The 27,164-nt window shown below is 41.7% G+C and overlaps 1 protein-coding gene across 11 annotated transcripts in view; it reads right to left on the bottom strand.

Annotated features, from left to right (window-relative positions):
- Positions 1-2,823: 2,823 nt before the first annotated feature.
- The window catches only part of LOC144686414 (zinc finger protein Helios-like), a 143,578-nt gene continuing 119,237 nt past the window's right edge, over positions 2,824-27,164 (bottom strand). For 8 of the 11 annotated variants that reach the window (XM_078551573.1, XM_078551576.1, XM_078551577.1 and 5 more), the window contains 3 exons: positions 11,124-11,258; positions 6,730-6,861; positions 2,824-5,414 (listed from right to left, as the gene is read on the bottom strand). In XM_078551573.1, the coding sequence (XP_078407699.1) occupies positions 4,684-5,414; positions 6,730-6,861; positions 11,124-11,258 (998 nt within the window). In that variant the 3' untranslated portion in view covers positions 2,824-4,683. The remainder of the gene's footprint in view (positions 5,415-6,729; positions 6,862-11,123; positions 11,259-27,164) is intronic. The other 3 variants (XM_078551572.1, XM_078551575.1, XM_078551579.1) reach the window with 2 other exon arrangements.

Below are 27,164 nucleotides of genomic sequence, written 5' to 3'. Positions count from 1 at the left end.
TTAGACATAACAGGAGTGAGAGAATAAAGAGACAGGTTGGTTAGAAGGCTCACCTCGGTTCTTTGGGACTGGATACCACTTGTTTTAGAATCTGTTAGGTCATCTAGCCCTCACCCCTCATATCCCTTTGTCCACTTCCATGGCCTGTCCATGCCAACTTATGCTTCCACCATTCCCATGCCAATCTATGGCTCCCCATAACCCACAATGCCATCTCCATTCCCACCTATGTCTCCAATCCACCCTCATACTCTCTATGCCACCCCAAAGCCACTTACCCAGTATTCACCATGGGCAGACCTCAGGGGCCATGAGGAGATGAAAAAGAATTCTAACAACCTAATGCAGCTCTCACTCCTACACATTTGATAGTGAAAAAAATTCCCATTCACGAAACCCAATCAAAGCTTTTAAATCTCCTCAAATGGTTAATCTCTTATAAAAAAGAAACACATTTCTATTCAGACAGCACATCAAAGACAACTAATCCTTTAATAACTTCTTAAAACTGTCAATTAAACTGTGAACTCAGAAAATCCTGACACAATTGAAGCTTTTGAAACTCAGCCAAGCATTCATAACGATATAATAATAGTCTTTGGGCAACATCAGTAAAGATCTCTATTGAAACTGCAAAACCAGGTGGTAATAATTTGTTCTAACCTACGCCAGATGGACTGTGAATCAATGCAGTGCAGAAGAGGTTTTTGTAAACTCTCACCGACAGCTTCAGCCTGTTTTTTTCATGTTTAAAGAGTGGGGGATTTAAAAAAAAGCTTCAGATCGTGATACTTAAACAGGCCTCACCTGCCCTTCAAAACAATTACATCTACTGTATAAATTTGTGACTTCCACTCTGTGGGTTAAAGTTCTTGGACCAGCCAAAATGGGGTCTGTATAAATTCGTGACCCCCACATTGTGGGTTAAGGCTCTTGGACCAGCCAAAATGGGGTCTATTTGAAGTCAGCACTAAGTTCAAATAACCTTGCTGAGTTTGGCTTTCCCTCTTGTGTGAGTCACATCCAGCCCTCTTTCACCTGCCAGAAAAAATTGGATGTCGGAATTGGGGTTGGGATGTCCACATCTGAGTTCTGCAGAGTCTTTGCAAAACTTTGCATCAGTTTTTGAACAGTCATTATACATAATAGGAACATATGGCGGAATCATCCCAGATTTGCACTAAGTAGAGTAGTGGGCGGGTAAAACCTTTTACCCACTGGCTGCAATGGCGGGTTTTCATGCCGTGTCATCCCATACCCGCCATTCTCAGGAAACACACCGTTTCCATGGCAGGTGGCCTCCGATTCACCTGGGACACCGTCACCTCGCCACTTCATCCCACCTGGCACCACACTTAAAGTACATCCGCGCTCAGTGCTTCCAGCCCAGGACTGCAGCAAAGAAGACATAGCCCCAAAAGACAAGAAAACTGCAGCCCTCAAGCGGCCTTTGGACACTGTGGAGACCCACTGTGATGTCCTCTACCCCCAATCTGGCCGGAGAAGGGGCAGCAATATTACCACTATGGCTTTGTATGCAATGGCAGTGGTGATCAGTGCCAATGTTGCACAGAAGTTGTTGGCCATCCAATGCAGATAGCGGATGAATGATCTCATCTGTATAGCCAGGGTACAGCAACCATCTCATCACTCTAAACTCACACACTCAAGCCATCTCACTCACTGCCAGCTCAAGGGACATCACCACCCATTCTCACACACATACCCTCACATGTCCATCTGGCTTCATCACCTCTGCAGCCTGCCTCCTCAGGCATCAACATCTTGAGGCCACTTTCACAGATCAACATGTGAACCCACACACACCCTGAGTTATCTTCCTTCCCCAGTACAGCCATAGTCCTGTAGCCTCTTCCCTTGCCTGAGGCCTCTTCTCCCCCTTTGCCAAACAAGCCCTAGCCCTGCAGCCATTGAAAAGCCACCCACATATGGCTGACCTGGTAGGTAGAGACCTGCCGTGAGCCCCCCTAAAAACGAAGTGGTGCTGTCTGTGAAGCCTGGCGCTGATGACTGCGAGTGCTGACCGAAGCAAGGTAGGCAAACAAACCTTGAAGTCTCGAGCGAAGTGCAACCCACCAAGTACACGTCACTTATATGCTGTTGTGAAACATGTCCATGTGTTTTCCAGCTGACGTGGGCGGACGATCCAGGTTGGTTCCGGCGGGCTGGCCTAATAATGATATGCTGATGAATTTCAATGAGGTTCCTGATGTCCGATGGTGGAGAACGCGGCCTACCATCGGTGGGCTGAGTGGATGATTGCGAACTGGGTTTCACGCCGTCGTGAAACCAATTGCGCATATTGTTCACTCATGCCACTGAACACACCTGACGCCAGCGTGCATGGAAAATCCCGGCCATAGGGACAGGAGTAGGCCATTCAGCTGCTCTGGCATTCAATTAGATTATGGTTGATCGGTATCATAACTCCAGCTACCCACCTTGAATTTGTAACCCTTAATATCCTCATCAAACAAGTCTATATAGTTCAGTTTTTACATTTTCAATTGACCCCCAGCCTCAAGGGCTTTTTAGACATGAGAGTTTCTAACTTCCATTACTCTCAGATTGTTGTAGTATAATGTAATTAAAAGAAAATTGCTTTAAGTGTAAAATAAATCTGGCATTGAGAGAACAAATTATACTTGTGATTCTGAAGTGCTTGGATGACGCTTTCTTTTGTGGATAATGAATAAGAAAATTGTTAGATTCATATAAACTTCGTATAAAGCCTCACTAAGTTGAATCTTTCATGTGAAATTTCGTAATGGCACTGAGTGAAACAACTGGACACACACAGAATTCATTCCTGAGGTTCCCTAAATTTATTTCAGTATTTGTGCACTCAGACAGTACAAACCTTACAGTAGTTTTCCCTAAAAAAATATTAACAAAGATTCTGCAACTTTGTTTTTTTTTACAAGCCATGTTATTTAGGTCACAGTAACAGGGATTTTCAATACAGTCTTAAGAATCAGTTAATGTATTTCAAAAACATTTTACATAAACTATTTCCTAAATTGAGAAAATACATTATACAGTCCAAGAAAAAAAGGGAGTATTGCACTTGAAAACTGCATTCACCTGTATAGCATAACCGGTTCAAGTTTGGAGAGTCTGTTGCAGACTCTTATGATGCTTATACCACTGAGTGACAAGGACTTGAGAGGAAAAGTCATTAGAATTAAATTTAGGCTACAAATAGCTGCTGCCAACGCCTGACATTGGAATAAAGTAGTTTTATTTTAAATTTTTAAAGCATTTTAAAAGATTTAAAACATACTATAGTTGTCGATGCTGAAACTTTCTAAATAATTGCATAAAAGTTTACAGTTTCAGTCGTCTTACAAAGGTATGTTATAAGGAAAATGTACATCCAGAGTTTTATGCAAAAAAAAGCATATGTTGCCACCATTAAACAAACCAAGGAAGAGGTTCCAGTTATCTGATTCCAGTAGCAAATGCACTACAAAGCTAATGTACCTTTTATTTTTCAAGCATTTTCATGTATAAAACTACACTTTAGTACAAAAATATGTAAACAGCTTATACCTAATGCTTCAGCAACAAAAAAGCCCGAAGATTTAGAACAGGGTCATTTGTTCCAGATTAGAAAATGCTACATGAAACAGGAAGTGAGTCTGGTTAAGAACTGACAGTGCTTCACAATCAGTTGAATGATCACAGTTTCAGAGTTTTAATACATCCTTCCCTTGTTGCTATATGTTCAGAAATTAACAATAGTCTCCAGTACTTTATGAAAATTTCCAGTAAGTGCATAGTTTGGGTTCTAATTTTGATCCCCCCTTCAACAAGCAATCTAAGTGTGAGAGGTAATTTTTATCCAGGGAGCAAGTGCCATGAAACAGGTTGTCAGGCGTGTCATCTGACTGGAACTGTATCATTCATCTCTTTATAAGAAAATGTAGTTAAGGACTCAACAGGTTAAGACTGTGATAGTCAAAAAGGAGCACCATCAGTGGATTAATACTGAGCCTGTGATTAAATGTGTTTTGCCTCATAACCAAGTAGCGATGGCATCTCCTAATAATTAAATTTTTCTCCAATTTTACACATGTTCAAAGACTTAAAGATAAGACATTCCTTTTCACTTATTTTGATCAATATTGAAAAGTATAAAAATTAACCAACAAGTGCTTGTTTTTATTCTCGTGGACCTTCTCTTGGTTAATTCAAGTGTCTGAAGTGGACAAAGATATTAATTCTGAATGACTGCTGTGCAGAAAAGAGTATTAATCTTTTACTCCGACTCCATTTAGAAGTTGAGGAAGTTTAAGACGTGGTTCACCCTTGAACCTACACCATTCTTTTCTTCACTGTAATTCTACATATGAGTCGTTCATTAGCTTGTCACAGCTGCACCTACGCAAGGACCGGGTTGAATGATACAACATTCTTCAGATGACATGACTGACAGCTCATTTTCATAAACTAAGGGCTAATTTTAATTCCCACAATGTCATATATGAGTGAAAAATCACATTACTGCAAATGAGTGGAATATACTCACTACAGTATATTCTTGGTCCATGGATAGTAAAAACAAGGCAAATCTTCTGTCATCAGGCCACATCTGCCTTTCAGTTATGTCAATGTGGGTGTCCAAATACAGTTCTTCATCACTGTCCTAAAGCTCAGAGCCTAGTGGAATGTATGTTCTCCACGAACAATGTGCGATGAGAATTCATAGCGATCCTGGCTTCTGTAGCCACAGATGTTGCACTCAAATGGGTCTCTGAAACCATGGCAGCCCATGTGAATGGTGTACATGACATGGTCTAGAAACAGCACACGACAGTGCTCACAATTGAAAGCTCTAATCTGCTCGCCCTCTCCACTGAAGACCCTGTATATCTCTTTAGAGGTATGAGACAAAACCTTTGTTGGTTCCAGAGCCTTTGATTCCTCCTTTGTGTAGGCAGGACTTTGCTTGTTCCGAGGTGTTAAGGCTGGGATTCCAGGATATTGTTGACCACTTCGATCATCATGGCTGCTTTCTGTGTCAGTAGAATCTAAACAGCTGTTACTAGGAGATATTCCTCTTTCTGCTGTCTGATTTTTTGCTCTTATAAGAGAAATGGGGCCATCCACTGTATTTTCGTGGCTTTCTGCTATTTCCCTACTGCTTGGCCTTTCAAGCCTGCTTGGATGGTATACCTGAGAATAGACAGCATTCATAACTGGAACTCCTTCGGCCATTGTGCTGGGTTGATGCTGCATCAGAGGTCTGAGGGATTCAGCTCCAAGGTATGTAATTGCGTTATTGATGGCTTGATCCATCATGTGTGAATGCATGAACTCTGCCTCTTTCTCGTAGTTCAAGCTCATGTTATAACTGATGTCTGGATAATTCAAATGCATGAACTTTTCACCTAGAAAAAGACATTGCAAGTAAGTGAGCTAATCTTTACATATGACACACTCAACCATTCAGATGGTTTGATTTTCACACATTTTATCGAGCAATTTTAAAATACTTATTATTGGTTTAGTCAAAGAAGAATTAGGAATTACGACATTCAATGTTGGACTACACTACTAAAATTCAAAATGACAAGCAACACACTAACATTGCAAATGTAACTTGCATGGATCATTTGAATGTACATGGAGTTAAGATACAGATTGATCTAATTGGATGGCAGAACAGGCTTGAAGGTGACATTAGGGTTTGGCTTTTGTCTTTTGCACAGGACAAGGATTGGTTTTGGCCCTCTTCCCACCATCTCAACCCCTCGTGATGTATGTTTCCAAATGCATTCCTGTCCCATGGCATCCATTCAACTTCTCTTAATCTATTTTCTTCTTAACATTTGCTTATGTTCACCTAGTCCTTAAGAAAGTTAATTCCTCTCACTCTTCTATGCCTACAGTCCTAACATCCGCATTTTCCAAAGTTATGGAAATCTGTGGTTAACTAGCAATTTACCCCTCACATTGACACATCTAGTTAAATCTATGATAACCAGTCTGACTTACTGCATGATCATTTTTCACTGATGGTTTTGCTGCCTATGTTATGCGTTTCTGTAAGTACAATCTTGAACACCTTGTCCACAAAGCTTTGGCATAGTCTGGCACCATGCTGTTCAAAAATTCCCATCATATAGTCTCCCACAAAACTTATGTCAGTGGCTATCTAGTTTCCTCTTAAATCACTCTATAGATAAAGTTAATGGCTTATCCTGAGACTGTTTCCAAAGAGATCTGTTCTCTCTCCTATAATAAAAACAGAAAATACTCAGGCAGCATCTGTGGAGAGAGAAACAGAGCTAACATTTTAAGTCGAATGTGACTTCTTCAGAACTGACGATGGCCACAGCAACATCTGCATCTGGTTTTAAGGATATAAGTTAAGCTAAGCACAGCTCCATTTTAGCAGCCAAACATCACAGCTATATTCCAAATCCCAGATTACCTGTCAGTAAAACCATGGCAGATCAGCTAGTTAATTTTTATGTAATAGTGAAGAATACCAATTACGTGAATGAAGTACTAACATTTGTTTAAATACTTATATTCAGCAAACAATACAATCCAATCAAATAGCATTTTGCAGCAAGGTCTTCTCTGTTCTCTCTTCAGTCCCCCTTTCACGTATCCTTTTGAAAAGGTTAACTTTGAAAAGGCAACTGATTATTAACAATAATGTAATGCCCAATAATAAAGAAAGATGGCAAATCTCACCAACAAATTTTTGAGGTGTGGAGCTTTTACGCTTTCCTACATTGCTTGATAGCCTCTCTATGACTGCAGGTCTCTCAAACGACATCAGAGAAATGTGGTCTGCCACTGAATCCTGCTCCTTGTATTCATCTGCTGCACAGAATAAAGAACATTCAAAATGTGAGCACACCATTCTACAAAATTTTTCATTTTCAAATATATCGTTTACATCATAATATAATATTAACGTATAAAGTGCAGAATATTTTAGAAACCAAGTGATTAGTTTATCAAATGATGTTCTTACAAAAAATTTCATCACTAATGTATCGGCTGTGTTTCAAATAAACAGAATGACTCAAATTCCAGGAGCACTGAAAACGTAAGGTTTCGAGAACACGTTTCAATCATTAATGTATGTTCTTTGAAACAATATAAAATGTAAAAATGGTGTTTTCAGCTTAACTGTATTGAAGCTTGCCAGAAATTTTACGTGTAAACTAAGATTTGGAAATTTAGGGCAACACTAAATGATTAGTTATGCCCCTCGCCATGTGAAATGAAAATATATTATTACTGGAAAAGTAAATGAAACATAGTTTTTTGACTGAAATTTAATTTGCTGACAGGCACACTCACAATGTTTGCAGATTTAACTGGAACTATGTTCTACATTGTAACTGACAAAGGATATTGCTGCCTCCTAAAGACAGCTAAGACCTTTCTGCTTCCTTTATTATATTTATCAGATGAATACATATTTTAATCCTTGACTGGAAAAGACCAAATCCATGTTCTATGTCTATACTAGTAAAGGACACTGTTGGTTCCAAACATTTATCACACTGATTCTGCTAATGTTTAATCCTGAAAAAATTCATTTCAGCAAAAATAAATTTACACATAGTGCTATCTTGCATTTGAGTTTGGCAACTTCATGTTATTAATAATAATCAATATTAATTGGTGCAAATTAAATACATTAATAAGGATTAGAAAATTTAGAAATTAATTGAGCACCAAGAGGGACGAAAAACTGTACAGAACTGATCCTTACTAATCAGAAAACAACTGTAAATTAGAAATGTCTCCTGCTAATTATTTTGATAAGGGTCATTTCAAGCTGATTAACACAGAAGTTCATTTTTTATTAGGATACAATGATTATATTACAGATTGGATTTTTCATTTTTGTTTCCCAGTGCAGGGAGACTTAAAATGGTTTGATATTAGCTGATGTGTTTTACTTATTGCTTTTAAAACAAGAGCAAGAATCTTAAAATGGTAGAGAGATCTTAGTTGCTTTATTGAATTTAAAAAAGCATGCAAAAAAACTAGGAAATAACACTAGTGTTGTTGCAGGATGGGAGTTCTTCTGTTAAAAAGTTTTAAAGGCGCCTAAATTATGTATGATTACACATGGAAGTGAGTTACAACTTTTGCTGTGAGAGGGAGAACTTAACTTATTTTATGGGTTCACGTATAAATACAATCGGAACACAATTAGCCAAGTGGCTATTGTTTTTATTTGTTCATTTATCATTAACACCCACTGTATCAACTGCTTTCTCATATAATATCATGCATTTTGCCCTTTTACTCCTATTATAAAGCTTCTCAGCCTGAAAAGTGGGCAAATAGAACTAGGGGCTCCCCCATAACTCCAGATCTAAATGTTGATCTATGCATCAGGTTATGAGTCCAACTGAAGATGAATATGGGTCAGCTGGCCTGTTCTGCAAATTTTGGGGTATTCCCCTACACACAGTTTGGCTGAGAAATGACAGCACTAATCTTTGTAATGGCAGACAGATTGGAGCAATCTATCCAAGCTCAAACCACCAACAGCAGAAAATTTTAATGGATTGTTTTGTTAATTTCATTAGTCTTTTGCTGACTGAGGTGAAAAAGAAGATTCCTGCTGAATGGTCCCACTATTACTATTTGTTGTATTATCAGGATTTTCTGAAATAAAAATTCAAATGCTTGCAATTCCTTGCAGTTTATTTCTGAGTGAGGAAAATGCTATTAAGAGGCTTATTGGGCTGAATTTTCATTCTGGGGTCAGGATCATGACGTCAAGTGCATTTCCTCAAGATGGTGGCGCTCTCTGAAGAGCCTATATACATTTATTAATTTAAAAAGGCTACAGCTGCTATCCCGTCATTGTGGAGGGCTACTGGCTGCAGCTGTAGTCCTATGGTTATGAGACGTGCAGTGGGGGAGGGGGTGTGGGGGAGGCGGGGTGAGCAGTTTTCTCCTAGAAGGGTGGAGCACCCCAGTCTGCTGCCGGGAGGCCGCCTCAATTTCTCTGCTGTGTTTTTGCCTCAATGGGGTCCCACATGTGGACTGGAAAATTCCAGATGGTGTCTACAGAGTAGCCTTATTAGGCCCTTTAATTAGCCTAATGGGCTACCCGCTACTTGCAGGCTGATATCCACCCCCCGATCCTGCCTGAGCAAAAATGGCCCGGAGGCAGGACTGTAACAGGAGGCAGGCATGCTTACCGATAGTGGGAAATTGTCAGCCCACCCTCCTCCATGAATGGAAATTCTGCTCAGTGTCTCTTGACAGGAATTGATGGAAAAATTTGAAAGTGTCAACTGAGTCACTGTCGTATTTCCTAGCAGCTCTCTCTGTCTCCCTCTTCCTAATGTGGCGTTGCTGGATCCATGAGAGAAGCTTGTTTGGCTGATCCTTTTTCCAGTAATAGAATGTGTCACAGGGAAGAAAAGATACTAAAAAAGGTGTAAGATGGAAAATTAAAAGAAAACTTTGGTTCAGGGTTTATATTGTGCAAGGGTGAAATGATGCACTAATTGCCAAGTGGCTTAGTCTCACCATTTTTCTTAGGTAGAGGGAGAGTGCAGAGAAGACTTGGCTTCCGAATGAATTGTGAAAATTATGAAGCGGGGTACCTGGAATAATCAACAACCCTGCAGTCATACTTGCACTGAATGGTGAACAAAAGTATAACCCCGAACTGAAGTAAGTTTTAAAAAATGGAAAATTAATCCTAAATCATCTTTAAAAAAACTTTCCCTTAATTTTAATAAGACCATAGCTGTTTCTAGTACATAATCTAACAATTTTACATCAAGTTACACAGTATTTACAGCACAGAAACAAGTCACTCAGCCAATGTTCCCTGTAAACTGCATGCTATCCAAAATACTTGCGCAGGCTGTGCACTAGTCGGCCCCTTTAAGTTACCACGAGAGTGCAGCCACACAAAAAAATTTGAAGGGGCCATTCACTTAAATAAACCACCCTCACACACTCAAAAAATTAGGAGCGTTGCACTCAGCCAAATTGGTCTATGTTAATCTTTGTGCTCTACATGAGTCTTCTCCCACCCTTCTTCATCTAACCTTATCAGCTTAAACTTCTGTTGTTTTCTCCTTCATGTAATCATCTAATTTACTTTTTAAAAAGATTTGAAGTGCAAAGCACAACCTGTATTGTAGTAATTTTTACAGAATTTGTGACTGAAACAGAGGTTATATGAAAATACTGCAAAACTCAAAATTTGAAGCAGAACTTTTCAGAAAGTGTTACTAAAAAAGTTTAACTAAATTTAACATGGGCTAAATGATAAAATAATAACTGTCCATCTCTTAAGCTTTCTTGGAAGCTGGCTACTAATTGTGATCTATAATCTGACTACGAATGATCCACAAAATAAGATTCCTCAAGAAATACTTTCTTAACTGTAATTTGCTAAATGAATCAGGAACTTGAGAGGAAAATCTGGAATCAGCAAATTGACAGCTGTTTTAATATGTCTATTAAATTTGATCATATTGTGGACTCATTTTTAATGCATTTTCTATTTCAGGTTTTCCATTTAACAAGTGTGAAACCAATTCAAAAAAAGCATTCAGTATGTTACCGTCAGCACAAGCTTTTGACAGCTGGATAAAAAGAGACAGTCTGATCTTTTTCTCTGAATGTGTCTAATATTGAATTTATCTCCATCTTGGAAGAACGCATACAGTAACTGTCAGCAATCAATTACTGGAATTGAATATTTCTTTTGGAAATGTCTGAATAAACATTATTGCCAGAATGGAAATATTTGGGTGTGAAAGCACTAATTGGAAAATCTGAAAAGATAACACAGTCACCTTTTCACATTAATATTCAATCATAACACTATGTGTAGTAGGAAAATATAGTATGTGAAGTAACACTATGCCCACGTCAGGATGCCTCTGTTTTACTATTTCCTTTTAATAGTAGTAGCTTTGATAATAAAAACTAATTGCGTTGGCTGGCCATTCTGGGTATTATAGAAAACATACTGAGTAATATCTAAAACTGTAAATACTAACAAGATAGAAAAGATAGAGCTTCAAGGTAAAACTATTGAGGAGTCACTACAAACTGGAACTCCTTCACGTCATCCCACCCACCCTGGTGATTCATGGGCTGTGTAGCCTCCACGCCGGCATTCTGCTGGTAGTTGTGACAGCGCTCTTTATGCTCCTCCAGTGAACTGCGCTGTTTGTAGCTTCTACCACAGTAGTTGCACTTGTGAGGCTTGCCCACTGTGGAAGGAATTGTATTCAAGTTACATCATCGTTATTTATATCAATCATTTTCAATAAGCAATAAAGGTGTTTAAAAGGAAACTGTGCACCATAAGTTTCATAAAGCGTGAATCAAAGGCAACACGTAAGTTTAACCTATAGTTGCAGCAAAATATGTACAGAAGCAGTTGAGTGCTACTGACTCATCTTTTTTGAAACCATTACAAAAACACGTGCAATGGGAAAGCCACCAGAATTAAATTGAATTATATGTTATTATTGAGTACTTTACTGATTAACTTTGCCTTTATGTCATCTATTAAGTTCTTACTATGCTGTGGTTGAGTGGTGGGGCGGTCTTGTTTGGCAGGGTGGGGTTCAGGGAAAGAAAAGCTACAGAGTTTTCTGGTTCCATTACCCATATTTATTGTTCCTGAAACTACACAGAAGTTGGGTTAATAAAGCTTTTTCAAACTATAAGCACTTTGGAGTGGTTAAAAATGCAGACCTGTTGCATTTCAAAACTTGTTTTAATTACAGGAACAAATGATGAAAGTCTGGTGCATTGATATTTTAAATATTTGTGCTTTTTTTAAACATTAAAGCAGTTACAAATAAATTTAAGGCAGTTCCATTGTTTCATGAAGAATGAAAGTTTTCTTATTCATTTTCTAAACCTTTTCATAATAAATTATGTACAACAGTTTTGTATTTCCTTTACTTCATCAGATGAGAGAATGGGCTACATATTCATGGTGACTGCATAAGACAAATTCTGATTTTATTTTGTAGCATTCTGGAATTTTTACTAAAAATTATAAAACTATCTTTAAAATACAAGTTTAATTATTATAACTTTACACTTAAAATGTCTCTTTATAATATGACTATCTGTCCACTGAACAAGTCAGCATCTGTTTTTATTGCATAGAATACTGGAATTTTCATCAATATTTTAGGGATTACATTCCACTATTCCATTCATTTTCCCTGCAAAAGCTGAAAATCTTGCTTATGGGCCCTTGTAAGAAATAAAGGCCTACAGATTATACAAATATGTCAGGGCAAATCCAATTTTCTGTTTGTGCAGATTGTGATATCTAAGATTTTCTCAAAAGAAGTGAGCTTTTTAGTTCTTATTTGATATTCAAAAGTTTGAAACATCAGCTATTCATGGAAATATTTTGAATAATTTTAGACTATTTTCCATGAATCAGTAAATTAATCTGTAAAAAGAAATATATTTTTACTGACCTTTTCATTAAAAACACTACGGGCTGCATCTTTCAGTCAGCGAGTGGGGGCCGGGGCCCGCTTGCCGACGTGAAAAATGATGTGGGGTGATGTCGGGCGGGCATCCCAATGTCACCCCACGTCATTTACATTTTCAGGTCGGCGCGTGCGGAGCCGAGTCGGCTGCGCGCCCACTGACCTGCCAACGGCCACTTAAAGCCATTAATAAAATAATTGAGGTAATCAATAGACCTGTCCGTCCAACCTTAAGGTTGGTGGGCAGGCCGGGCGCCCAGGCAGGCTTCTGAAAAAACATGAAACCTCATCCATGGGCAGAATGAGGTTTCATGAGGGTATTAAAATTTTTCTGAAATGTCTAAATAAAAGGAATTGACATGTCCCAGCTCATGTGACAGTGGCGCATGAGTGGACACGTCAGTATTTTTTTTTCTCATCTTTAATCAAACTTTCAAACCTGAGCCGATATCCCTGATGCAGCACTTTGCCTCAGGGAGACCTGTGCGCTCTTTCGTGTGCATGCATAAAACAATGCACTCCAGGCTCAGGGAGTCCCCCCAGCCCGCACAGGGAGCGCATAGTGCTTCCTGGTGGACATCATGCTGGGCGGGCCTTAATTGGACCGCCCACATAAAATGGCGGCGCGCCCCCGACTGGGAGTGCCGATCGGGAACCCGTCCGCTCCAGCACACCCCCCACCCCCGACAGGGGGGAAGGTCCTGCCCTATATTGTCCTAAGGAAAGAGTTGGGCATGTAACAAGATTATGACAACATTTAGCTCAGTTATTGTACAACATGACAGTTCAATATATAGCAGAGTGGAAATATGCATTTAGATAATGATGTTAAAAATGTTTTAAGCTTGGGTTTATTCAGTCTCCCATCAACTGGGACAATCTGGATATATGAAAATTTGCATATGCATTCTCAATACTGCTCTGCATTGATAGACAAAGTGCAGAACAGGACAGGTCTCTTGCTAGTTTACTCCCTCCCTATCTAAAAGTAGACCCATCAATTCACCATTAGGCCTCTTTATATTTATATGGGCAAGAACCAGCATAACACATTGAAGAATAACAGTAAGAATGGTTTAGGCTAGAATTGGGATTTGGATTTGGGTGTAGATCTTATCCAAAAGAGTTTTACTGCTATAGCTACCCAGCTGTGCTATTGAAAACTTTTGGTTACCTGGAAAAAAATGGTTGAAAGGGCAGAAGTATTTAATGACATCAAAAAACTCAGGACTACATGCTTAATGGAGTTTGTTGCAAATTAAGGGTGTGTTTCTCATTGGTTTTAGTGTAGGAACAATGGTTTTAACAATGAATTTCCCGTCATGGCAAAACAGATACTAATGTGTCTAAATTCATGATAAGTGAACACCTACTCATTTAATATTTCCTATATGACATAAAAGAGTTAAATTCTGCAAATAGTAACAGCCTGGATTAACTGCAGATCAACAGAACATCAATTCAGTGCTTTACAACTGATTTAGAAAGGCTCTGGGACAATGCAAATGTAGAAACTAAAAATAATTTACTGTTGTGAGTTGTGCTTGCATGAATAAAAATGATTTAAATATCACAAAGTATAAAAGCCACAAATTAATGTAAATTTAACAGGGCTATGCTTGCCTCTGATATAAAGGATATTACACCAGAAAATAAATAGTAGCATCAAAATAGTGCTGTAATTAATGCAACCATGCACATTAGGAAAGAAAACATTAAAATTACCTTTAGGTTTGGTGCAATAAAGTTGAGAAGGTAACCTTCAAACCTGGTTCTACAAAGTAAATGTCAACAAAGCTAACAATAAAATAATATGGAAGAAATAAAGTGACTTTAGAATATTAGAAGCAATTTGATTTAAATTATGATGTAGTACTATGTCTGCATGTAACGAAAATACATAACATGTAGCGACAGTGCCCAATTATAAGGACAATCCTCAAACTTGTAGTTTGGAAACTATGTGAGACAGGATACAAACTGGCTGTTAACTTGGCAGCTTCACTTTAATAAGGCTCAGCTCACACCATATTAATATATAATTATAGATTGTATTATCAAATAAACTTAGGCAGAGGCATCCAAGATTTTGGTCCTCATGGGCTGTATAGGGTCTTGGGGAAGGATTTTCCTGTCAGTGAGGGGGGGGGGGGCAGGGCCCGCTCACCAACATATAAAATGACGCGTGGTGACATCACCGCGCGTCATTTAGATTTTCAGTTTGGCGGGCACGCAGCTGACTCAGCTGCACACCCGCCAAACTGTCAAAAGCCTATTAAGGCCATTTAAAACCTAATTAATTAAATTTAATGAGCTGCCAGTCCAACCTTAAGTTTGGCGGGCAGGCAAAGAGCCCAGGTGGCCTTCGCGTTTTTCATGACACCTCATCCACGGGCGGGATGAGGTTTCATGAAGTGTTTTAAAATCTAATAAAAATTTATACATTTATTCTTTGACATGTCCCAGCTCATGTGATAGTGTCACCCGAGGGGACATGTTTTAAAAGTGTTAAAAACCTTTATTTAAAACTTTAACACTGAAACAAATCTCCCTGAGGCACCTCCGTGCCTTGGGGAGATCTCTGCGCTCTTTCGCACGCATGCGCGAAAGAGCACAGGGAACCTCTCAGGCAATACCCCCTCTGCCCGCACAGGGAGCGCTCAGCGCTTCCGGGCAAGCCTTACGCTGGGCGGGACTTAATTGGCCCCGCCCACGTAAAATGGCAGCGCATCCCCGATCGGGGACGCCAATCAGGTTCGTGCCCACCCCCGCACAACCCCACCCCTGCGACAGGGGGGAAATTTCTGACCGTGAGGCCATGTGTAAAGTTTATATTCATGTATTCATTTATTTACATATATCTCAAGTTACTGATACAAACAGATTGTGTTCTAATTAATGATTCATCCACCAATGAGACAACATCCCTAAAAGCAGCCTTTACAAATCTCCAGACTTACTTAATTCAATCGGCAAAGAGGACTGAATCTGAAAGCCAGGTTGATTGTGTTTGGAAGGCTGCAAATGCAATATTTATTGGGCCATAACTTATGTGGAGTGGCAATCACAGTTGGATTGCCAGTCCGCTCCTAGTTACTCACACTGAAATCGAGCTGCACGTTTCTTGGCCCACCTTCCAACTCGAGCCGGTTGAGAAAGGTGCAGTGTAGCAGGTTCCTGAGGCCTGGTGTCAAGGGCAGCTGAATCGGAGGTAAGTCACGCCTCCTTTTACGGCACTAGCTGCTGTAAAGCAAATAGGTTTAAAGGTCCAGCCACTTTGAGAAGCCAGGGAGAAGATAAGTGTATAAGACAAGTTGGGTAGGATTGGGAGGTGGGGGTAAGGTGGCGCATGGGTAGGGTGGGTCGAGGAGGTGGGGGATAGGGTGGTCAGGAAGTGGGGGGTGGTCAACAGGCAGGGGGAGGTCCGATGGTCGGTGGGGGTTGGTCAGTGGGGGGTTTGGGGACGATAGTTGTGGGGAGGGAGCAGGCAGGTGTGGAGAGGCCAGTCAAGGGGGACGGGGAGGGTAGTCAGGGGTTCCTGTGAAGCATCAGAGGTGGGGAGGAGTCCCGTTGGGAGTCAGGGCGGGTCAGTACTATAGTTACCCAGAAATTAGAAATGGTTTTAATTCTTCTAACCTTTTCTGGGTAACCAATGCTGTAAGGCGGTCGGAACTGTCTGAAGTTTGCAATTTAAATTGGAGTTTTGGATGATTCCCATTGTAGGGCAATTGCCCAACAGAAGTTAGAGCAGCCCAGGCAATTGCCTTGCAATCCTTACGTGGGGACAAGTAATGCTTGACCACGCTACAGGAATGTTACAAAATCTTATTTTGTTTTCCTCACTGTCACTGCATTTAATGGAGCATCATAAAGTCATAGGTGAAAATTTTTGGCTTGGCGAGCGAGTGCGTGTCCAACCCGACTGAGCGTAAAATGACATGTGATGACGTCGGGCAAGCGTCCTGATGTCATTGCGCACTTGCGCGATATTTCGGTTGGCGGACGTGTGCCAGAGTTGGCAGCGCCCCCGCCGACAACTAAAAGGCCTATTAAGGCCATTAAAATATTTATTGATAGAAATTTTTCGCTGCCCGTCCAACCTTACGGTTGGCGAACAGGCGAAATGGCCAAGCAGTCTCAGCATTTTTAGGAAATCTCATCTACGGACGGGATGATGTTTCCAACAGCAAATAAAAATAAAATCAAAATTTTAAAATTTAATTAATAACATGTCCCTGCTCATGTGACAGAGTCACATGAGGGGACATGTTTTATAAAATTTTTTAAATCTTTATTTTTTATTTTGAAAAATGTTTATCTCCCTGAGGCAGTCAACATGCATCTGTGCACGTGTGAAGTTCGCGCTTGCCCTCCTCCCCCCGCCGCCACACACAGGCAGCACTGCCGCTTGCATTTCGCCTGCCAATGTGAAATCGCAGTCTGTCCCCGATCACGGGCAGCAGTCAGTTTCTCGACTGCCCGCCCCCACCGAGCTGGCCCGATGAGGGAATAATCCTCCCCATAGAATCATTACAACAAAGGAGAACACCATTTGGCCCATCATGTCTGTGCTGGCTCTCCTAAGGAGCAATTCGCATACTGCCACTCCTCCACCCGCTCCCTATATCCCTGCACATTCATCCCTTTCAGGTATTTAGAAAGTTCAGCAAATGTAGAAAAATTTACAGCCCTGAAGGAGGCCACTCTGTCCATCATGTCTGCGCTGGCCAAAAAACGAGCCACCCAGACTAACACATTTTCTAGCACTTGGTCCTTAGCCTGGAGGTTCTGGGATTTCAGGTGCATATTCAGACACAGGCACTGAGTCCCAGACACCTACCACCCTCTTGGTGAAAATATTTTGCTCATCTGTCCTCTAATCCTTCTACCAATCACTTTAAATCTATGCCCCCTAGTCACTGATCTCTCTGCTAAGGGAAAACAGGTCCTTCCTATCCACTCTATCCAGGCCCCTCATAACCTTGTACAACTTAATCAAATCTCCCGTCAGCTTCTTTTGTTCCAAGGAAAACAACCCCAGTCAGTCCAATCATTTCTCATTGCTGCAATTTTCCAGTCCTGGCAACATCCTTGTAAATCTTCTCTGTACCCTCCCCAGTGCAATTACATCTTTTCTGTAATGAGGGGACCAGAACTGCACACAGTTCTCAAGTTGTGGCCTAAATATTGTTTCATATATCTCCAGCAAAAGAGGTCCTGCTCTTATATTTTATGCCTCAGAGAGTAAAGGAAAGTATTCTGTATGCCTTCTTAACCACCTTATTGACCTGTCCTGTTACCTTCAGGGATCTGTGGACATGCACTCCAAAGTCCCTCACTTCCTCTACATCTCTCAGTATCCTCCTATTCATTGGGCAGAATTTCCTACCTACTGGGTGGGCGGGCCCAACCCAATCTCCGGCAGGCGGGGAGCCGATCCCCGCCGGAGAAGCGGGCTCCGCCGCCATTTTAAGTGGGCGGGCCAATTAAGCTATGTGCTCCCTGTGTGGGTGGGGGTGGGGGGATTCCCCAAATACGAGAGTGTGCTCTTTTGCACATGTGCATGAAAGAGCACACATCTAAGTGCTGTCTCAGGGAGATTGCTCAAAGTTGTACAAACATTAAAAATAGAAAAAAAAATCCTTAACATGTCCCCCTCATGTGACAATGTCACACGAGATGGGACATGTTAATAAATTTCACAAAAACTTTATTACACTTTTTTAAACCCTACATGAAACCTCATCCCGCCGGTGGATGAGGTTTCATGGTTTTTCTATTCCCCGTCGGGTCTCCTGGCCTGCCTGCCAGCCTTAAGGTTGGACGGGCAGGTCCTTTAATTGTTTTAATGATCCTGCCAATGGCTTCAATTGGCAGCACTTAGCCTCAGGGAGATGTGTGCTCTTTTGTGCGCTTGCGTGAAAGAGCGCACTCTCGCTTTTGGGGAATCCCCCCCCCCACCCCAACTCCCCCCTCCCTGCTCGCACAGGAAGCGCATAGTGCTTCTCGCTGGACATCACGCTGGGCAGGCCAACATAAAATGGTGGCGGGGCCCACTTCTCCAGCCGGGATCGGCTCCCCGCTCACCGGAGATTGGGTCGGGCCCGCCCGCCCGGCAGGCAGAAAATTCTGCCATTTGTTTCCTGAGCTAGTTTTGTATCTAGCTTGCTGCATTCCTCTGGATCCCCTGGGCTTTTTTTTTGAACAGTCTGCCATGTGGGACCTTGTCAAAAACCTTGCTAAAATCCATGTAATCCATGTAAACCATATCAACTGCACTGCCCTCATCAATCCTCTTGGTTACCTCCTCAAAAAATTCAATCAAGTTAGTCAGATATGATCCCTCCTTAACAAATCCATGCTGACTGCCCTTGATTACTCCATGCCTTTCTAAGTGACAGTTTATCCTGTCTCTCAGAATTGATTCCAATAATTTGCCCACTACCGAGTTTAGACTGACTGGACTGTAATTGTTCGGTCCATCTCTCGCTCCATTTTTAAACAAAGGTTCAACGTTAGCAGTCCTCCAATCCTTCAGCACCACACCTGCATACAGTGAGGATTGGAAAATGACGGTCAGCGCATCCACTATTTCCTCCCTGGCTTCTTTTAACAGCCTGGGGTTCATTTCGTTGGCCCTGATGACTTATACACTTGCAAGGATGCTAATCCCCTCAATACTTCCTCTCTCCCTATGTTTATCACATCCAATATTCCACACTCCTCTCCTTAACTACATTGTCTGCATCGTCCTCTCTTTTATTGGGACAGACGCAAAATAGTCATTAAGAACCATACCCACGTCTTCTTAACTTTTTGGTCTTTCCTTAGTTATCCTCATACTCCTAAGGTATTGATAGAACATCTTTTGGTTCTCCATAATTTTACTTGCCAATATTTTTTCATGCCCTCTCTTTGCTTTCTTAATTACTTTTTTGATTTCACCCCTGCACTTTCTAGACTCTCCTTTTCTGCCTTATCTTATCTTGTATGCTCGTTGGCATCCAAAGGGCTCTAGATTTGGCTGTGCCACCCTTTTTCTTCATGGGAACATGAATCCCTTTGAATGCCTTCCACTGCATCAACATTAATTTACCTTCAAGTAGCTGTTTCCAGTCCGCTTTTGTTAAATCACTCTTCAGCTTAGTGAAATTGGTCTTACCTCAATTTAGAACTTTAACTCCTGTTCTATCATTGTCCTTTTCCATAATTATGTTAAACTAACTGAATTATGATTACTACCACCAGAATGCTCTCCCACTGCCACTCATTCTACCTGCCCGGCTTCATTTCATAAAACCGCACCCTCTCTTGCTACATGCTGGCCAAAAAAGTTCTCTTGAATGCACCTCAAGAATTCTGTTCCTTCCATTCCTTTCACACTAAAACTATCCCAGTTAATACTGGGGTAGTTAAAATCCCTTACTATTACTGCCCTATTGGGCAGAATTTTTCGTCGGCGAGCTGGGGGTGGGGCCCACTTGCCAACGTGAAAATGACGTGGGATGACGTCAGGGGGAACCCCCGAGGTCATCCCGCCCCATTTAAATATTCAGGAAGGCGGGTGGACAGTGAAATCAGCTGTCCACCCGCTGACCTGTCAATGGCCAATTGAGGCCATTGACAGGGTAGTTAAACCAATTAAAGGCCCTGCCCGTCCAACCTTAGGGTTGGTGGGCAGGCCAGGAGCCCCAGCGGGCTTCTGAAAAAACATGAAACCTCATCCACCGGCGGGATGAGGTTTCATGTCTGTTTTAAAAACGTTTAATAAAGTTTCTGTGCTTTTTATTAACATGTCCTATCTCGTGTGACATTGTCACATGAGGGGGACATGTTAATAATTTTTTAATTTTTCTATTTTTGAAGTTTATAAACCTTTCACCGATCTCCCTGAGACAGCACTTAGTCTCAGGGAGATGTGCACTCTGCACGAAATGGCGCACTCTGACAGTTGGGGAATCCCTCCCCCCGACATAGGAAGCGCATAGGGCTTCCCGTCGGGCGGCCTGCTGGGCAGGCCTTAATTGGCCCGCCCACTTAAAATGGCGGTGGGGCCTGTTTCAGCGGCGGCGATCAGCTGCCCGCCTGCCGCCGAGCTGGTGGGGCCTGCCTGCCCATCAAAGGCAAAATTCTGCCAATTGTTTTTGCACTTCTCAGAAATTTGCCTACATATTTGCTCTTCTATCTCCCTCTGACTGTTTGGCAGTCTATAGTACACTCCCAAACTGCCCCTTTTAGTTGCTTTGCTCAATCCATATGACATCATTTAATGATCCTTCTAACATAGCATACCTCCTCACAGCTGCATCTGTTTCTTTGACCAAAATTGCCATGCCCCTCCTTTTTTATCCCCCTCTCTATCTCATCTGAAAATCATGTAACCAGGAACAATGAGCTTCCTGTGCCTCTTTAAGCCATGTTTCTGTAACAGCTATGATATCATACTGCCAAGTTTCCATCTGTGCCCTCAGCTTGTCTGCTTTTTTTGCTATTGTCCTTGCACTGAAGTATATACCTTGAGCACTGCAAAATTCTTTTTTTTATTTTGTAACCTTTGCTACCTCTGCCTTCCAGACTCACTCACTAACGTTTTGCCTTCCATTTCCATTTCTGATTTTGACCAATCTGAATTCACCCCCAGGTTCCCATCCCCCTGACAAACTAGTTTAAACCCTGCCCAACAGTACTAGCAAACCTCCACGCAACAGTATTTATCCCAGCCCTGTTGAGTTGCAAACCATCCGGTTTGTACAGGTCCCACCTCCCCCAGAACCGGTCCCAATGCGCCAGGAATCTAAAGCCCTCCCTCTTGCACCATCTCTCCAGCCACACATCTGCTCTAACCTATTATTTCTATGCCCACTAGTGTGTGGCACTGGGAGTAATCTGGAGGTCCACTTTTGAGGTCCTACTTGCTAATTCTCTACCAAGCGTCACTGGCTAGGCCAGCATTTATTACCCATCCCTAATTGCTCTTGAGAAGGTGGTGGCGAGCTGCCTCTTGAACCGCTGCAGTCCATAGGCTTTTTAGCTGTAGTGTCCTAGGCCCAACCATCTCCAACCGCTTCATCAATGACCTTCCTTCCATCATAAGGTCAGAAGTGGGGATGTTCATTGACGATTGCACAATGTTCAGCACAATTTGCGACTCATCAGATGCTGAAGCAGTCCATGTCCAAATACAGCAAGACCTGGGCCAGAAATTTCCCCCCCGTTGGGGGGGGTTGTACGGGGGCAGGCGCGAACCCGATCGGCGCCCCGATCAGGGACGCGCCAACATTTTACGTGGGCAGGTTAATTAAGGCCTGCCCAGCGTGACACGCACCCGGAAGCGCTGAGCACTCCCTGTGTGGCGGGGGATTCCCTGAGAGGTTCCCCGCGCTCTTCTGCGCATGCGCGGGAAAGAGCGCAGAAATCTCCCCGAGGCACAGAGGTGCCTCAGGGAGATTTGTTTCCGTGCTAAAGTTTTTAATAAAGGTTTTTGACACATTTTGACACTCATATGACACTAGCACATGAGCTGGGACATGTCAAATAATAAAAGCATAAATTTTTATTAGATTTTAAAACACTTCATGAAACCTCATCTCACCCGTGGATGAGGTTTCATGAAAAACGCAAAGACTGCCTGAGCTCTTCGCCTGCCCACCAACCTTAAGGTTGGACGGGCAGCTCATTGAATTGAATTAATTAGGTTTTAAATGGCCTTAATAAGCCTTTGACAGTTTGGCAGGCGCGCAGCTGACTTGGCAATGCACCCACCAAACTGAAAATCTGAATGTCGCGCGGTGACATCGGGATGCCCTCCCGACGTCGCCGTGTGTCATTTTATGCATCAGCGAGCGGGCCTCGCCACGCCTCGCCGATGGGAAATTTATTCCCCTGGACAATATCCAGGCTTGGGCTGACAAGTGGCAAGTAACATTCGCGCCACACAAGTGTCAGGCAATGATCATCTCCAACAAGAGAGAATCCAACCATCGCCCCTTGATGTTCAATGGCATTACCATCACTGAATCCCCCACTATCAAAATCCTGGGGGTTACCATTGACCAGAAACTGAACTGGACTAGCCATATAAATACTGTGGCTACAAGAGCAGGTCAGAGGTTAGGGATCATGCGACGAGTAACTCACCTCCTGAGGTGTCCACCATCTACAAGGCACAAGTCAGAAGTGTGATGGAATACTCCCCACTTGCCTGGATAAGTGCAGCTTCCACAACACTGAAGAAGCTGGACACCATCTTTGACAAAGCAGTCCGCTTGATTCGCACCACATCCACAAACATTCACTCCCTCAAGCACCGGCACAGTAGCAGCAATGTGTACCATCTACAAGATGAACTGCAGGAATTCAGCAAGGCTCCTTGGACAGCACTTTCCAAACCCTCGGCCATTAGCATCTGGAAGGACAAGGGCGGCAGATAGATGGGAATACGACCACCTAGAAGTTACCCTCCAAGTCATTCACCATCTTGACTTGGGGATATATCGCCGTTCCTTCACTGTCGCTGGCTCAAAATCCTGCAGCTCCCTTTCTAACAACACTGTGGGTGTACCTACACCACATGGACTGCAGTGGTTGAAGAAGGCAGTTCATCACCACCTTGTCAAGGGCAACTAGGGATGGGCAATAAACGCTGGCCCAGCCAGCGAAGCCCACATCCTGTGAATGACATCCCGTGAATGAATTTTAAAAAATGATACAACTCAGTGGCTCGCTAGGCCATTTCAGAGGGCATTTAAGAGTCAACTACATTGCTGTGGGTCTGAGTCACATGTGGGCCAGGCTTCCTTCCTTAAGGGGCATTAGTGAATCAGATGGGTTTTTATGACAATCGGCAATGGTTTCATGGTTATCATTAGACTTTTAATTCCAGATTTTTATTGAATGCAAATTTCACCATTTGCCATGGTGGGATTTTAACGCAAGTCCCCAGAGCATTACCCTGGGTTTCTGGATTACTAGTCTAGTGACAATACCACTAAGCCACCGCCTCCCTTTATTTATGATTTATTGTTAACCCTCATAGCACTAGAGTCACTAGGGAAGTCTGTACTCACCATTTTAACATTTTATATCATACATCCAGAGGAATAAAATCATTCACTGCAGTAATAAAGCAGGACTATCTTTGGAACTGTTTTAATTATTGAAATATCATAATATTGTCATGAATCACTGGGGACAGTGCGCTGTAATATCAAGCCGCACTGTTCCTTGAGCTGCGACAAATGTGAAAAGTTTCACCAAACCACCAGATTGCCCCAATTCTACCTAACTGTTTAATTTAGGTTAATGGAATACGAGCACCAGGTTTGTAAACTTAATAAGTAAATAACTGTTTATTGAACAAATTGTCTTTAACTAGTGGCAAAAGAAAGAAATATGAACTGCTAACTTCTAACTCTGTAACTTAAACTCTACCCCTTCTTAAACCCCTATACACACACACACACACACACACACACACACAGACAGACACACAAAACATGGATTTTAAGGGTGAGACAAAACAGTTCAATAGCACCAATCTGGAGCACAAGATTAGATGTGTTGATTTTGATTGATATCTTCCAAACTCCTTACAGTTTGAAGAAGAGTCTTGCAGAAGAGTCATACGGACTCGAAACGTCAACTGTATTCCTCTCCGCAGATGCTGTCAGACCTGCTGAATTTTTCCAGGTATTTTTGTTTTTGTTTCAGATTTCCAGCATCCGCAGTTTTTTCATTTTATCCATGCAGTTTGTTGTTGATGACACAAGATGGTCTCCCATCACTTTCAGTCTGTGGTTCACTGGTTGAAAAACTTGCTTTTCAATGTCCCTATTGGTGATTTTTCCCCTTTTCCTCTTGATAGGGGTTCTCAGAGAAAGCAGGTTACAGAGATATGAGGAATAGCCAGCTAGCTACTGTGGCAGAATTACTGGAATCTTACAAACATGGGAGAAAGAGGTTTTAGATCTTCCCTCTTTGTAGACTAGGAGCTGTACTCCCTGTGCTTTTAGCACACAAAACCCTGGTCACCTGGTCAGGAGCCAATTAAAATGCTGTCGTCAGGCAGTTCCCCCCTTGGTCTAGAACTCCTTTCTGGCACCATCCTGTTCTTTTATGGCACACTCTGTTCCAGGATAGCAACATTGTAGATATTCCTCATCCTATTTCAGTGAGCATGTCTTTCAATGGTAGCCATGGTAGTTTTTAAAGCCACAGTCCAATTTTAAAGCCACAGTCCAATTTTAAAGCCACAGTCCAAGAAAAATAAAAATAGGTTCTTTACAATATTAATAAAATAGTGGTTAGGTGATATCCAGTAGCGTTGCATACGGACACAATTTTTAAAGACATGTTGAATTATTCCCTCCCAATTTACATTCCATTTATGATCCAAGAACATAATGATAAAGAGGTTTTTTTTATTATCCAAGATATGTCCATGAAACTACCTCAAGATGTCATTCTTTTGTCATTCAGTCCATTATATTGCCATTCTTTGCTATGGCCACAAAGTTACCAGGAACTGATAAGCAATGCATATCACACACAAACCATAACTTGTCACATGGGCCCCACAAATCAATGACAACACAGTACTCAATACCAATGATTATCAGTTATGTGGTTACCTGGGACCAATAAACTATCACTCAAGAAATTGAAATCTGGAGAGTATCCCTCCAATCTGGTCTGCCTCTATTAGCATTGGTTCATACCTATTAATCAAGTACAGGACAATTAGTTAGGTCACATCACCAGCTTCAGCAAATGACACTGTCAGAAAGCAAAAAATTACATCATCGCTCCTGGACTAATTAGATTCTTAAATGTCATAGTTGAAAGGTCATGTGATCACAATTAGCTAAAATGAAAGTGATGGGCAAGAGAAGACCAAGTCACTCATCAAGCACATCCTATACATCATATTACAACTTAATCCCCTTTGCTCCCCATCCACCAGCAGTGACATAATCTCCTGGGAGAGGCATAGAAACTAAAGCAAACCCCAAGGCCAATTCAGGGGGAAAGAAACCTGGGAATTTCCTCTCTTAACTCCCAAAGGTGATGAAACACATTTCCAACGATCACAGTGAGCAGGAGATCCATTACCTAACACCTCACCTATCTTTTATATGCTATGATGGAATCCTCAATTAGGAACCTTCCTACTCTCTTTTGAAAGCTTGCAGCAAAACCTGCAACTTGTTCAATGGTCAACAACCATCTGCGGAATCAAAAGGCTCCCAAGCTCTAAATTATTTCAATGTTGATGTAACTTATGCTCATGTCCCTGGTCCTCCCTAAACATCTAACTCAAATAGCTGATTCACATGGACCAAATCTAATCTTTTTATTATTTTAAAGATGTCAATCAGATTTCCTCAAATCTACACTCTCCAGAATAAAAAACACGCAGCTCCCTAAGCCTATCATAAGCATAGATTAAATTAGACATCAATCTAGTGGCTCTCATCTGAATCTTTATAAATATATCATACGAGGGAACCAAAATGAACACAGCATTTTAGATGAGGCCTAACCAAGGTCTTATAAAAGGATAATATTGATTTTTGTTTTGTACTAGATTATCCTAACAATATATCCAAATATTTGCTTTTAATGCAGCCCTCACGGCACTGGTCATGAAGTTTAAAAGATTCATGCACTACAACAAAAAGGTCTTTCTTTCACTAGCAATTTTCTAATTTATGCTCATAAAACCCACACAGATCTTTCCACATGCAAATGCTTGAGGATTGCTCCCCCAACTCCTTCATGCAGGTTATTAACATGGGTTGTAGAGAGCTTCAACATTGATCTCTGTGTTACTCCATTAGTAACTGGTCCCCAAAACTACCGCTATTAAAAAGATACTGGTATTAAATATAACACCTTTCATAACCTCAGGACACCCAAGACACTTTAAAGTCAGTTAAGAACTTTTGAAGTGTAGTCACTGTTGTAATGTAGGAAATGTTTGTATTACATTGTAACCTCTCCAAACTGGAATGCTTCGTACCAAGTCATTTCTGGATTTTGGAATTTTCTGGATTATAGAATGACGTTAGTATACCTAACCACAAGTGTGTGAACCAGTAAACACTGTAGATATAAATATTTAGCTAAAACATAAAACAACAATAAAACATTGTAAAGCAGTAATAAAAATTGTTTTACTTATCCCAATACTGTATCTTCTACATTTCCGCTCTCAAGGTACAGTACTAAAATGATGCCGAGGACATTGAGGGAATGCCTGGGTCTGATCAAACCATTTCTGACAAATTGGTGTTTCCAAATAATAGATTTCCCCTCTCGCTGGGGCCTGCAGACCTGGTCCCGGTGATACGCCCACCCACCTCCCCCACTTACATTTGTATCCAACTCCAGCGATGATCTCCACTCGGGACTGGTTGCAGTCCCAGCAGTGGCCACTGTTCCCAGAAGTGAAACTTTCTATCTGGATGGAGGTGCAAGTCTCGCCTCAAGCCACTTAATGGCCTGCCGATCGTTACATGGCTGTGGGGCAAGCCGTCAGAGTGGGAGCAGGTACCCCAGCCAAGCGTAAAATTCCACCCTATGTTTTTCATCCAATGCTGCCATGAGCAGAAAACACAGCAAATGACACAAAACTTGCCAACATTACTTGTTATA

This window comes from Cetorhinus maximus, chromosome 11, assembly GCF_964194155.1.
Source record: "Cetorhinus maximus chromosome 11, sCetMax3.hap1.1, whole genome shotgun sequence".
In the NCBI taxonomy this organism is placed as follows: domain Eukaryota; kingdom Metazoa; phylum Chordata; class Chondrichthyes; order Lamniformes; family Cetorhinidae; genus Cetorhinus; species Cetorhinus maximus.
The sequence above is the reverse complement of the archived record's forward strand: the minus strand, read 5'-3'. Positions and strand labels throughout refer to the sequence as shown.